At 40.5% G+C, this 12,348-nt stretch overlaps 1 protein-coding gene across 1 annotated transcript in view; it reads left to right on the top strand.

The window, feature by feature from the left end:
• cdh13 (cadherin 13, H-cadherin (heart)) overlaps nt 1–12,348 on the top strand; it is a 315,876-nt gene that overhangs the window by 114,048 nt on the left and 189,480 nt on the right. Inside the window, exon 3 of the mRNA XM_069705349.1 lies at nt 7,723–7,934. Within this exon, the coding sequence (XP_069561450.1) occupies nt 7,723–7,934 (212 nt within the window). The remainder of the gene's footprint in view (nt 1–7,722; nt 7,935–12,348) is intronic.

Below are 12,348 nucleotides of genomic sequence, written 5' to 3'. Positions count from 1 at the left end.
ATCTGACAACCTCTCAGATTTATCTGCTGTCCCTGTTTATAAAAGTGGATATAAAGTAGTTCAAACTAGCTCCAACACTAACATGCTGCTTACATATTGATGCCTCACAATTGATATAATACTAATAATAATAATGCCATAATATATCATTGACAAAGCCAGTACTTTTACATCCAAACTTGACCACATTTTGATGCTGACACTGTACTTACTTTTTCTTGCAAGATTTGTACTTGTACTGAAGTGGTTTTATTTTGCTTTATTGATACTTTTATGAATCTGAATACTTCTTCCACATGTCATGTTACTTGCTCAAAGTCACTTTTAGTCCAACATCCTATCAGGAAATGTTCTCTATAGTTGGAATTATGGCGTACATTTTAGCATAACACTGTCACATATAATTTCCTAACAGACCACAGAAAATTAAATTCCCCCTTCATACATAAATCTCTCCAGCTCATCTGTTTCATTCATGTAAGGGTCTGTGTAAACCGTCATAGGGAGCAAACAGATTCATATTTTCTTACACCGTGGTTTTAAACCTGGCATCTGCTTCTTAATGGACACTTCTGTTCTATCTCAAATATGTACATCTATGGGAGAAAAAGCACATGTGAATACATTTGAACAAGAACACCGTGTCTGTTTGCTTGCATACCTCCCGGAAAGCATAAATTCAACTTTAATGTACCCAGATTGGATGAAGTAGAGTGGTGTGAGGCAAAAAGCAGTTATGTATCCGACTGTCTTTATTTCATCTCCCGTCAAACTTAATTGACCTAATATGTGTATAAATCTTCATTAAAATCGTAATAGAACATTTTTAGTATTTCCTTTTGGAACATATGTTGTTGCAACTGAATTTATACAGCTAAATAAAGTAAATAACACTGCTACGTATCACAGATCACTCGTCAAAGAGCAGATAGGACATGCAGTATATGTTGTCCACAGTTATAACTCGCCATTATAATTTTATTTTACTAATAAAGGTGTATTTACACATAAACCCTGAGCTCAGCAACTTTGGCAGTAGAAAGCATATCTGTTGTCAAACAGTGATTGGACCCAGAATAATCCAGACTTTGTATGCAGTAAATTAGACATGGATTTATTTCTGGATCTATAAAGAACCCACAGCCGCTTGTAAGTTTGGATATCTTTCCAGTCTACCTCTTTGCTGTCTTCCTTCCTAGTTGAACATTTTCAGGACTAAAGTTTCAACTGGCTTCCTTAGGACCATTTCAAAACAAGATTTGAGGTCATCAGTCCATTTTATGGTATGCCTCGTCAGCCCTGGAGTCAACCAGATGGCACGCTTCATAGAGTGCCTGGACATAGACCAGAACATTCATTCATTCCTTGATTGGAAGGTTACAGGCTCAGCGGGACCCTCCTCCTCATCACTTGATTGTTCCTCATGAGTTATCTATCGAGGTCTGGGTGTTATTCTGTGTGGGCTTCCACTTTGGAAACTTTCCACTCTTTGTGCATCTTCACAGTTTCATCTGATCGAAAGCATCACGTAGGGTCAATTGTGTGGTCATTGTGGTGCCACCGACTGAAATGCGGCCATTGCCCCCCAAAAAAGCAAAAACACCAGAGCTGTGAGACGGATTGTTAGTGAGAATTTTTTTCTCCCATAACCTTCAAGCATAATATTTTGGCTGGAAGGTGTGGTTCCAAATGGAGGTCTGTCCATTTGATGGATGAACACAGATGTTTCTGAACAGGTTTTAAACACTTTGCCCTTAAATAATAATCTCACCCATCCATTTTCTTCAGCTGGTAATATTTGGCCACGGAGGACAGAACTGAAATAAAACAGCCCACATTGTTAATGAAAAGGTTCAAATAACCTCCTCATTTGATGTATGTGGAGGATATCTTCAACCTCTTTTCTAATGAGATGAAATAAACTTTTTTTTCAGAGAGAATATTCAACCAGAACACAACTGGGAGGAGGGGGGGGGGGTGTTAGGGATGCCAACATTTACTGATTAAGTCCATGTGTGTCTGAAATTATTCATATTTCATACAAAACTGAGGGATATAAATAATTTTCAAAATGCATGGCAACCGGGCAACATCAAATTGTGGAAGGAGGGAGGAGAAGAGGTAGCTCAAATGTGTTGAGAGGATGGAAACATTTAAGCAGGTCGTTAGCATGCTCAGCTGACCTTTAACGGTCCACCTTAAAACTCTTTGATGCGTTCTCAGACCAGAAAGTAGATGTACTTTAATTGGCTTTAGTCACCACTGCAGTGGACAGGGTCATACATCAAAGCATGATCAAGGGCCCTACACCAACAAATATGCATAAATACCAGTGTGCACAGACCAACGCTTACACTGACACATGTGATGGATGCAATTCCCCTGCTGCGAATAACAGGAAAGATACCATGTGACTTGTTAACATCACACGATTTTTCTGCTTCAGCTGATGATTAGCAACCCCACATCTGACATGATTGGATTGGTTGGAGTGGCAGGGAAGGTGGGGGTAGGAGTGGAGGGGTCTTAATCATTTGTTAAACCCAAGATGAAAGATTCTGGCATCAGGAACCCCCCCCGAGACGGCGGAATCCTTCAAACTGTTATCTTCCTAGATGAAAAGCCTGAGCCTTGTTACCTCCCAATCCCAGAAATGGAGCTTACACAATGCTCCATGATAGGAAACTCAGGGGAAAATGCAATTCAGGGCGTAAATACATTCTCAAAAAGCCAGCTTCCTCTCTAATGCCAGGTGATTATTTGAGAATGGTGTCCTCCAAAGCCTTTTTTATGAGGCTGAGCACAGTCTGTGTGGTTAGACACGGTGAGCTATCAGCTCAAACACACCCGCGCTGCCCCCTTTGAGATTACGCCTCTGATTCCCATCTCGCCCATCATTGAGACTTGACATTTAGTTACAAGACAGAAAATTGTCTTCAAAACACCTCAAAGGAAAACTTTAGGACCTGAAAAAAAAAGCATTTTTGATGGTTTAATGTCAAAATTATTCCACATGATTTTCTGCATCTCATCATTAAGAGACAGAAATTATAATTTTCTGTCTAAATATTTGTTTTCATTATTTTGGTGGTCTTGTTGGAATCACCTTTTAAAAGCTAACTGAAATGATTTAGTGTGAAATGTATCTTTAGTTCTTGAAATATATATTTATGTGGAGGGAATTTATGTTGAATTCCTCCATTTCTCTGCAGGAGGTAAGGGAAAAGATGAACTTACAAACTTGCTAGTCTTCCTTTAATTTAAATCCTGTCTGGATCTATGATCCTCTCTTTCTGCACATTACCAATGTGAAATGGGAAATATGTTTATTTGTGTGAAGATTGAAGTTGCTGAAAATGTTCTAGCCAATCTATTTGATGGAAACATGTTAACCACGCAACACAACAATGGCGACACAAAAAAAAAATCTAAGCTGTTAGATTCACCTCATAAACTCATCAACTGGGTTACTGTAATTCCAGCGTCAGGTTGCAAAATTTATCCTAAGTGATTCTGTATTTTGTCAAAGTTGTGATGAACTTATTTACCAGTGACCACAGAGACTATTTTATTTCCCACCTCTTCCAGTTACTTGAAACCCAACTGAATAATAATTTAAAAAAAGAAGAAAAAAATTTTAAATTTTGTTTTTTTAATACAATTATTAAATTAGATTGTTGGAATTTAATTCTCATTCATACAAACCCTAGAGGGGGTCAGGTGTTTTTAATTATCTTAATAAAAGCTTAACTGAAAACTTTAAAATGGTGTTTTTGGTGCCGAGGAAATTGCAGGAATAAACGATCAGGCCTGAAGTCACTGGGGCCCTCGGCGACCGAGTTTCTGGAACATTTGCCATTCACAGGCTCCATGGGAGGTTTTTGGCCTGAAAGGAAGTCGAATGTCAAACTTGAGGAAAAAGTTGAGCCCCCACACCTCCCTTCTCCTCTTGAATCATCAGCGAGGGATTTCGGTGACCCTCATCCATGTTGTGCTCAGTTATTTCAACCCTGAGCAAGAAAGAAAGTGGGTGTGTGGCGGTGCGGGTGCTGAGCAGGGTGAGTTGCGTTCTGTCATTGTTGCCTGACTTCAAAGCTGCTAGCTCACCATGCTCTCTTCTGAAATCCCCCAAAACCTGACAACATTAGAATACCATCAAACACTCTCCGGCTGCCTTTGAAATGCCACTGACACTGTTTGGTGCTGCAATTTGCAGGCTCTAAAGAGCGCGGCCATGTTATAGAAATAAATCTGAGGTTTGTAATGGGAATGGAAATGAACACATCTTTCATGCTCTGCTTTAGAAGTGAGAGTTGAATATTGAGATGGAGCCTTGTTTCCCTGGAGAGTAGGTTGTTGACTTTGTAGCTCTCCCTCATTGTCCATTGTAGCCCTCGCCATTCCCTTCATCCAGATGGCAAAAAACGATTCTGTCCAGAGGGAACACTTTATAATGTCTGCAGTGAGAGCGATTAAAGAAGCCAGACTAAACAGTCACAAAGGTTAAGTGTACTAAATGAGTGCTTTGATAGACTTCAGCCTATTGATTTTATAGTCAGAGACGACTAGCCATGGACTTTTCGCATTACACTCGGTGCTGGCGTGATGGAAGATAGACCAGTAGTGATTGATGAGTTCACTGCGATGTACATCTATTGTTCCCGGAAGATGGAGGCTGGAGGAGAGGGAAGACATCAGAATAAGTGGACATTAGAGTCTTCGAGGAACTTCTTTTAATGCCTAGCTACATTGCATTTCATTGTTATTGTGAAACATGAACAATACAAAGTCAGACGACTTTCAGACGCCGGACATTATGTGTTAATTACAGCAGTGGGTTGCCCTTTGTCTTTGATTTGAGCTACACCCTTTTGCCTACTGTGTGCTAATCTATATGCATTAGGACTATCATTTATTAATGTCCCCGTACAGTTTGGCTTGTGCGTCTCAGTCAGCACATTGTTTCTAAAATTAAGGGGAAGATACTTTCTCCAAGAAATTTAAATTGACCTATTTTAACAAACTTGCAGAAGAAGTTGAACTGAAATTATATGAAGTGTGGAGTTTGCATGTTCTTGCTGTGCCTGTGTGGGTTTTCGCTTCAGTTCCCTCCCACAGTCCAGACACATGTTAGGTTAAATGGTATTCTAAATTGGCGATAGCTGCGAATGAATGGTTGCCTGTCTCCCTGTGTTGGCCCTTTGAACACGATAGGTTCCTTAATAATCCATTCCTGGTTTCTTAAGCAACACCTGAGCTTACTGGTGCAAACAGCATGTGTACAATTCAATACCACAGATATACCCCGTGCACAAGCTGTTTGCTACACAACAGGGAAGCGCAAAGGTTTTTGTCTGGAGCCCTTTATCTAACAGTTCACTGTCGCCGACACCATTTTGTTCCATTGCCCCCTGTGATACTTAAATCTGCTGTGAAAAACGTTGTTATGTTTTGTGTTGTGGATCTGTTTCTGATGAATGTTTGTTGTCAGTGATAACCAAGTGGTACATATACGATGCATGTTATAGCAATTCAAGCAGTTGAAAATATTCGGTTTGCACATTGGATTTACACGACTTAAATGTTCTCATTCAAATCAGATTTGGTTGTTCAATACAAAGATTTGACCGTTATTATTTTGTTTCATATGGAGCTGGTAATCAGAAAATCTGCATCACACACTTCTTTGTCTCTGGATCACAGAGGATCTCTCGTCTCGTCCACTTTCGACGGCACACGGCGGAGCTGTCGCTCTCCGCTACTCTTCCCGTCACGCCTTTTTGGATCTCTTGAGGAAATACTGCTCAACCGGAGGAATCTCAGTCGACTGATGGGTCCCATCGACTTTCTGGGAGAAGCGCTTGTTTGCATTAACAATAACTAAACACATAATGCTCTGATACCGTGCTACAAAGTAAACAGCGTACAGTGAAGCTTATGTCAAAGAAAGTGTGAAATTACTAAAATAAAGCTGGATTACATGCATTCATCTTTTCATGGGAATCCCTTCTCTGTAAAAATAATTAATGTTTCAGAGTTATAATTACAAAATGTAAATACAGAGTTTAATTTCATGTAAACCTTAAGGATTAAATGTAAAACAACAACAACATACAGCCAAAAGGAAAAAGTAATGCCTCCAAACAGCATACAAAAATGACAATAGTTAGATGGATTCAATAGAGGCCACGTTCAATTATTGATCCTGTATAAATGATATATGTACTGCAAAGATTAAAATAAATTGTATTCATGAGGTAGTGAGAATTGAACAGATAGACATCAAGGCAGTTGGAGTATTGGCTTCAACTTTTAACGAGCTGGTTCAGCAGAGAAAGCTGGGAGCCTTTGCATTGATGACCGTAGCTGTGCTTTATCTTCAGAGAAACACCACTGATCCACAAGCTGCTCAGAGAAACTTGATAAATACCGGCTCAAATCTAAAGCCGTCTCTTCCTCAGAACGATGGCCACTCAGTCCCCGTTGTGAGCAGACCACAGAGAAGAGACCTTCGCATCTTTTGTAAAGGATTATTTCCAGCTCCTCATGAGCCACTGCAGAGTTGTTTTAGTTTTTTTGTGATGCGTTAAGCTATGAATCGCATCCATAATTGATGAATCATGTAGGACATTGTCTTGACAGCCTACCATCCTGCGATTGTCCCTGAGGAGAGGATAAACATTCTCAATCTTTCTTGTCTCAAGTTTTTCTTGTTTTGTTGACTTCGCAATAGTAGACATGTCAGTCGAAGAATCATGTGTCTCAATTACTAATGATAACCATATGGAATATTCGATGCACCACGTTTCCTATTGCGGGAAATTCCTGCTTTCAAACAGAATTAAATTCGAGATCATGAAATCTTATATAAGCCACCATATGTTTGAGGTAGACCCTTAGAGGCTTCAAAATGCTCCTGCTCTTTCAGACCCACGCTGAGAGTTCTACAGCACCGCATGATTCCTGTTATACCTGCTTTTCTAATCATCAACATGTGTACACATCCACGCATGCACACTTCCTCTGGGACCCCTCTCCGATCCGCAACATTAGGAGGCATCACGGGAGGCCGAGGTGAAGGATGAGGGCGGGGAGGACTGTCATGGCTGAGGTTGGGGGAAGACGTGGGGATCATGCCACAACACCGATGGGAGTGTGCGAGAGACAGATAAAGAGAGGATGAGCATGATCAGAAGGGATAAAGCCGGGTAGAGTCCTTGGCGGTATCTCCCTCAGTCAGACAAGACAGTCCTACATGTGTCACGTGCACATAGAACTTGAAGGTGACACTTTTTTTTCCTCCTGCATCTTAAATCCTTTCTTCATCCTCTTAACCAGATGAATTCTCCGTAGTAAAAGTAGCAGTCCTGCAGAGGCAAGTTAGAAGCATCAATAGGTCTACAATGTAAAGCATGTTACGCAGCGGGTCATAAATATTGCAGCAGGCTTGTATGAATAGAGATCACTGACTTTTATCGTAGCCTAGCTGACAGCTCCTTAGAACGTCCCACTCTTTCTTCGGGGTATTTGTTTGTCTTCAGGGCATCTGCTTATATCTGAGAAATGTGTGGATTGTTTGACAGCCCCTTACGTTTTCTCCTTACAGTGCAGTGTATACCTCAGTGGCTGCATTTCATAGGGCAAAATTTGTCTTCACTTTTCTATGTGTAATTTGTTCGGAGTGATGTCAAAGTATCTGCCTGTTCCGTGTCTTTCTTCCAGTCGAGTTTGACGACTGTGCGGGGAACGAGGACGTGACGTTCGACGTGACGGATCCCAGCTTCCACGTGGACGGGGATCTGAACCTGGTACCTCGACGAGACGTTCCTTCCAGTGGGCCGGTCCTGTTCATCCACGGGCTCAGTGCACGCGCGGATGACGTAGCACAGGTGGACGTCACCGGACTGCCGGTTCAGTCAGCGCACACACTCGGGGTGAGGAGAATTTGGCACTCGCATGTGTGTGTTTTCTTCATTAGTTTCTTTATTTATACTTCATCAAAAGTGAAAAGGTTACGCTTCATTAAATTTTGAAAAGGTTACTGTAATGTAGCAAAACAGGGCATTATGTAACAGTGATTAAATAGCAATGCCAGCGGGTAAGTTAGAGGAGTAGAAGGTGTTTTTTCGTTTGATATTTAATTTTTTTAAATATTTATTTAATTTTGTGTCAAGTGCTGGAAGAGAAGACGTACTAAACTCTCACGTACTAAAGATGTAAAAATGAGACTACAGCTACTACGAGCCTGGTTGTGTTCAAAAGTAACAAAGTCCACCTACCACCACCTCTATAGCACATAATTAACACATAATAAACATGTGTTGTTGGTTTAATCTGCACAGAAAAGTACAAAAAGTAAGTGGACTCAGTCAATCAGTTGTTGTTGAGGGTGTTATGTGGTTATGCTGATGGTATTAATCGTTGTCAGCCCTCATTGCCTGTTTCTAAGGCTAAAGAGTCATTTTAAGTGTTAATAATCGATTGCTTCATGTCAAACTGTTACTTTACATGACGAGACAAAATGGATAACTCCGCATTAGAGATTTGCTCTGGGATGTAAACCCAGCCACTGAGTTATTCACAAAGCATTCATACATTAGTGATCTTAATTGCAAATTAAAAACATTAACAACCAAATTCATCAAATGTTCAGAGGCATCTGTTGTCAGTCACATTCATGCATATGTTGATGAATTGTAATCACTTATAAATGTGAAGCACGCTCATGCAACCTTAATTATCATCTATTAACATAATTGCACCACCTCAGAGAGGCCATATTTGGCAGTGTGGAAACACCCACATCCATAATTTTTTCAAACCAAATGGATGTTTGAAGAAGGTAAAAAGTAAATTTAGTGATGTGGAAATTTAAGTAATCGTCATCATTCCCAGCTTGTTTTTTTTGTTCTAAAACTGTAATTGATGTTACATCTACAAGGAAATGTATGTAAAAGGTTTAAGAAAGATAATTTATTTTTCTGAACTTGAACATGTGAAAGCTGCTGGACGTGGCCGCATACCAACAGCAGTGTTCTGCCAAAGCTATAAACATATCGTTACCTAACCTGATGCTCCAGATGGTTTGTTACATAGAACCATCTGAGAAGTGGTCCCTGGAAACTGTTTGGAAGAGGGCAGGCCCTTTCAAGAAATCTTTGGCAGGTGACTGGATGAGCCATCTGTCTATCCCCATCTACCACGGACGAAATTCAACCAATCAGGTCATTGTTGTTTTTCGAACGAACAGTTGGTTCCCGACGTCGTCACACCTAAACCCGAACCTCTATTGGTGCAGACACAAACACATAACATGAAGCCTGAAGATGGAATCTCGCGTGATTTTGTGATCACAAGATTAATATTTACTATCACCAGAGATGTGTCAGATTCTGGCACTGCTGCAATAACAACTGATTCCAATTGTAAAAATATGAACCTCTTGTAAACGTGATAAACACTTTGAATTGTCACAATAAAAGTGAAAGACTTTGAATGGTCCCACTGTGACGTTCGCATATGGTTAACACGTGCTTCTTAACACATGCATGTGAACACAGTCTTCTTGAAGTATTTCTTGTATATTAGAATATAGGTTAACCCCCTTCTACATGGATGAATAACCATCATGTGCATCATTTTCTCTCTATTATTGTTTTTCAGTCGTTGTTTTTGCATGAGATCACGTGGAAGTGTGAGAGGAAGGAAACACTTTTCTACATGGCAAAATAAACAGCCCGTAATGTTTTTGCACCAAGTTTGGGTCGGTGAAGAATTACACTGGCCAGTTTCAATTATATGGGTATTTGGCCAGTAAGCCTGCACCCCAGTGTTGAGCTTTGTTTCTCTGCAAATGTGTCCCTTTGTTTGTGTAATCTACAGACATTTTTTTCCCACAGCCAGCAAATTGACTTCCTTACAAAAACTCTATGCACCTGAATTAACACCATTGTCCTGCATTCATATCCTTTATATACCTCAATTCTCCCTCTGCTTTGTCCAAATGCACTAAGTTGATTTGGAAAAGTTTCCACAGACTGCAGGTACAGCTTGTGTTCCCCTTCCTCTCTCAGAGATCATCTGTCTTTGTGCTGCAGTGCTCAGTGTCCTGCTGCTACCATTTCTCCTGCCTCCAGCTTAATGAATGTCTCCATCCCTTTCGGCGGTGATATGGCTCTCATTTGTTTGTGTCTGCCACCATCGTTTATTTGGTTAGGTAGTCCATGGGTGTTACATTGGCAAGTCATTGAGGATATAAGTAAATTAGTCTTTGGCAAGTTATCTCTTGGAAGGGAAGTTCCTAGTGACTAATATCACCGTATGCTCTGTTCTCTGCATGGATAAATGTGTTTCTGTGCTTGTGTGTTCGCTTTCCATGAGATATTTATTTTCACAGAACATTTTATTCGTGATCATTGGTAGCTTTAGTTGGAGAATTACATTTTTGCAATGTCAGGTTTTAGTGTGTCAGTCAGACGGTCCACCACTTTGGTTCAGGATGAAATATTCCAGCAACTATTAGGCTATGTTCAGACTGCAGGTAAATCAGATCTTTAGGACAGACTGTCTGCAGTGTTATTTGCAAGTGAACAGATCAGATTTGTTGTGTCCAGACATCACTAACCTATGTGCATGGGTTGCTGTGGTAACGACGTGCGCGCAGCTACGCTGGTGAGATGGCCTTCCAACATGGAAGCTGCCGGCATGGAAGTAGCAGCAGACAAATCTACACTTTCTGCTAGCGCTGGCATAGATTGTGTTCACTCTCTGAAAATTATGTTTTCGCAGAGTGTCACGCTGCATGTGACGAAATCCTGAGCCACCGGAGCTTCCGGACTGAGACGCATCTGCAGAGATCTGATTGGAACCGCATTTCAAACCACCTCCAAATGTGATTTGGATCATAGCTGCAAAAATTGCATTTCATGTGCTTTTTTTGCTGTTCAGACTTTAAAAAAAAATCGATCTGGATACAAACTGGACATGACAAAGATCTGATTTGGGCTGGCAGTCTGAACATAGCCTTCGTTTCCAGGAAATGTTGCAGACGTGTCTCCCAAGTACATTAATCCTTTGTAATGTTCCCGTCCTTACATCTAGCCCTACCATGCGGTTTGTGTATTAAGTTTTGTGTTTTCAATGTACTAACAAATATTTAAATGACTGAGGTATAATTTGTTACATACATGTATTCATCTGGATGGATTGTACTCACCTTGGTGATCCTCTGACTTTTAGTCACCATAACGTCAACATTTTCTGTTGCCCAGTACTTTTGTTTATGACTAAATCCCTGCAAAAATAATGACAGATTTTCTAATCAGGCTCAGCTGCATTTTGTGTTTAGTTCTGACAATCTAATACAATAAGTTAAGACTGTGGTCATTGCAAGCATTAACCTGCTTTTTGTTTTATTTTTTTCTTTACCAGCATTACATCATGCTGACATTACTATTGATATCACAGCACTGCTCTGCCTCAGTACAACCTCAGAGAGGTAATTGTTGAGCCCTGGGAACATGTTGGCATTATCACAATGGAGTATGAAAAAGCAAAAAGTGGTTAGAAGATCAGAGATTGTAAACAGGATGCAGTGCTATTATTACCAAGGGAAGATGGCTGAGGCTAAAAACTACAGTCGGCCTCCAGATAAATTTAACCAGGATGTTGCTCTTAGATGTGTTAGAAAGCGTTGCTTTGGACAACAAAAACCCTTATAGTTGGAACAAATGGCACATTATTACACCGTCACCATTCTTTCACCAATCTACGTATTTGTCTTTCCTTCAACTCCTGCTCAAAGATTGAATCACATTTTATCAGCGAAGCTTGATATCTCCAATGAAGTGCTTTATCTTTCCGGGGGACAGACGCTTTAATGTGTCTGTCTATCCTAAAGTGGAATAAATCGACTGTTAATTGCATAGCACAAATAGTTATAAAGCGCATGAATTAGGTTAAGGGTAAAGTGAAGAAACAAAGATGTAAAAAAAAAATAAGAGTTAGAGGCAGATTTCTCTTCTGAGACAGGGTGGTTAAAAGCTCTCATTATTTCACTATCAATTAATCTCCCAGAGCTCCTCAAGCTCTGGGACTCATATCATCAGAAAATCTATTGTTCCTTTCTCTGTCCATATCCTGTAGTCTCCCCGCACTCCCCACGCTCCCCGCCCCACGCTTCGGCAAAGTCTCAAGTGGCTTATCAAACACGTGTTCAGAGCAGCAGCCGCTTTTGAAGAATCGGTAACTAACTCATGGCATATTTGAAAGCTTGTTTCAATAAGCCAGGGGTTTGACTTGTGGAATGACTCTGCTCACAGCATCCACTGCAATCGAACGGCGAACTTT

The sequence above is a fragment of the Brachyistius frenatus genome, unplaced genomic scaffold, assembly GCF_029030835.1.
Source record: "Brachyistius frenatus isolate BFR_SWC_R1_liver_20210118 unplaced genomic scaffold, ASM2903083v1 Contig_55, whole genome shotgun sequence".
In the NCBI taxonomy this organism is placed as follows: Eukaryota; Metazoa; Chordata; class Actinopteri; family Embiotocidae; genus Brachyistius; species Brachyistius frenatus.
The sequence above is the reverse complement of the archived record's forward strand: the minus strand, read 5'-3'. Positions and strand labels throughout refer to the sequence as shown.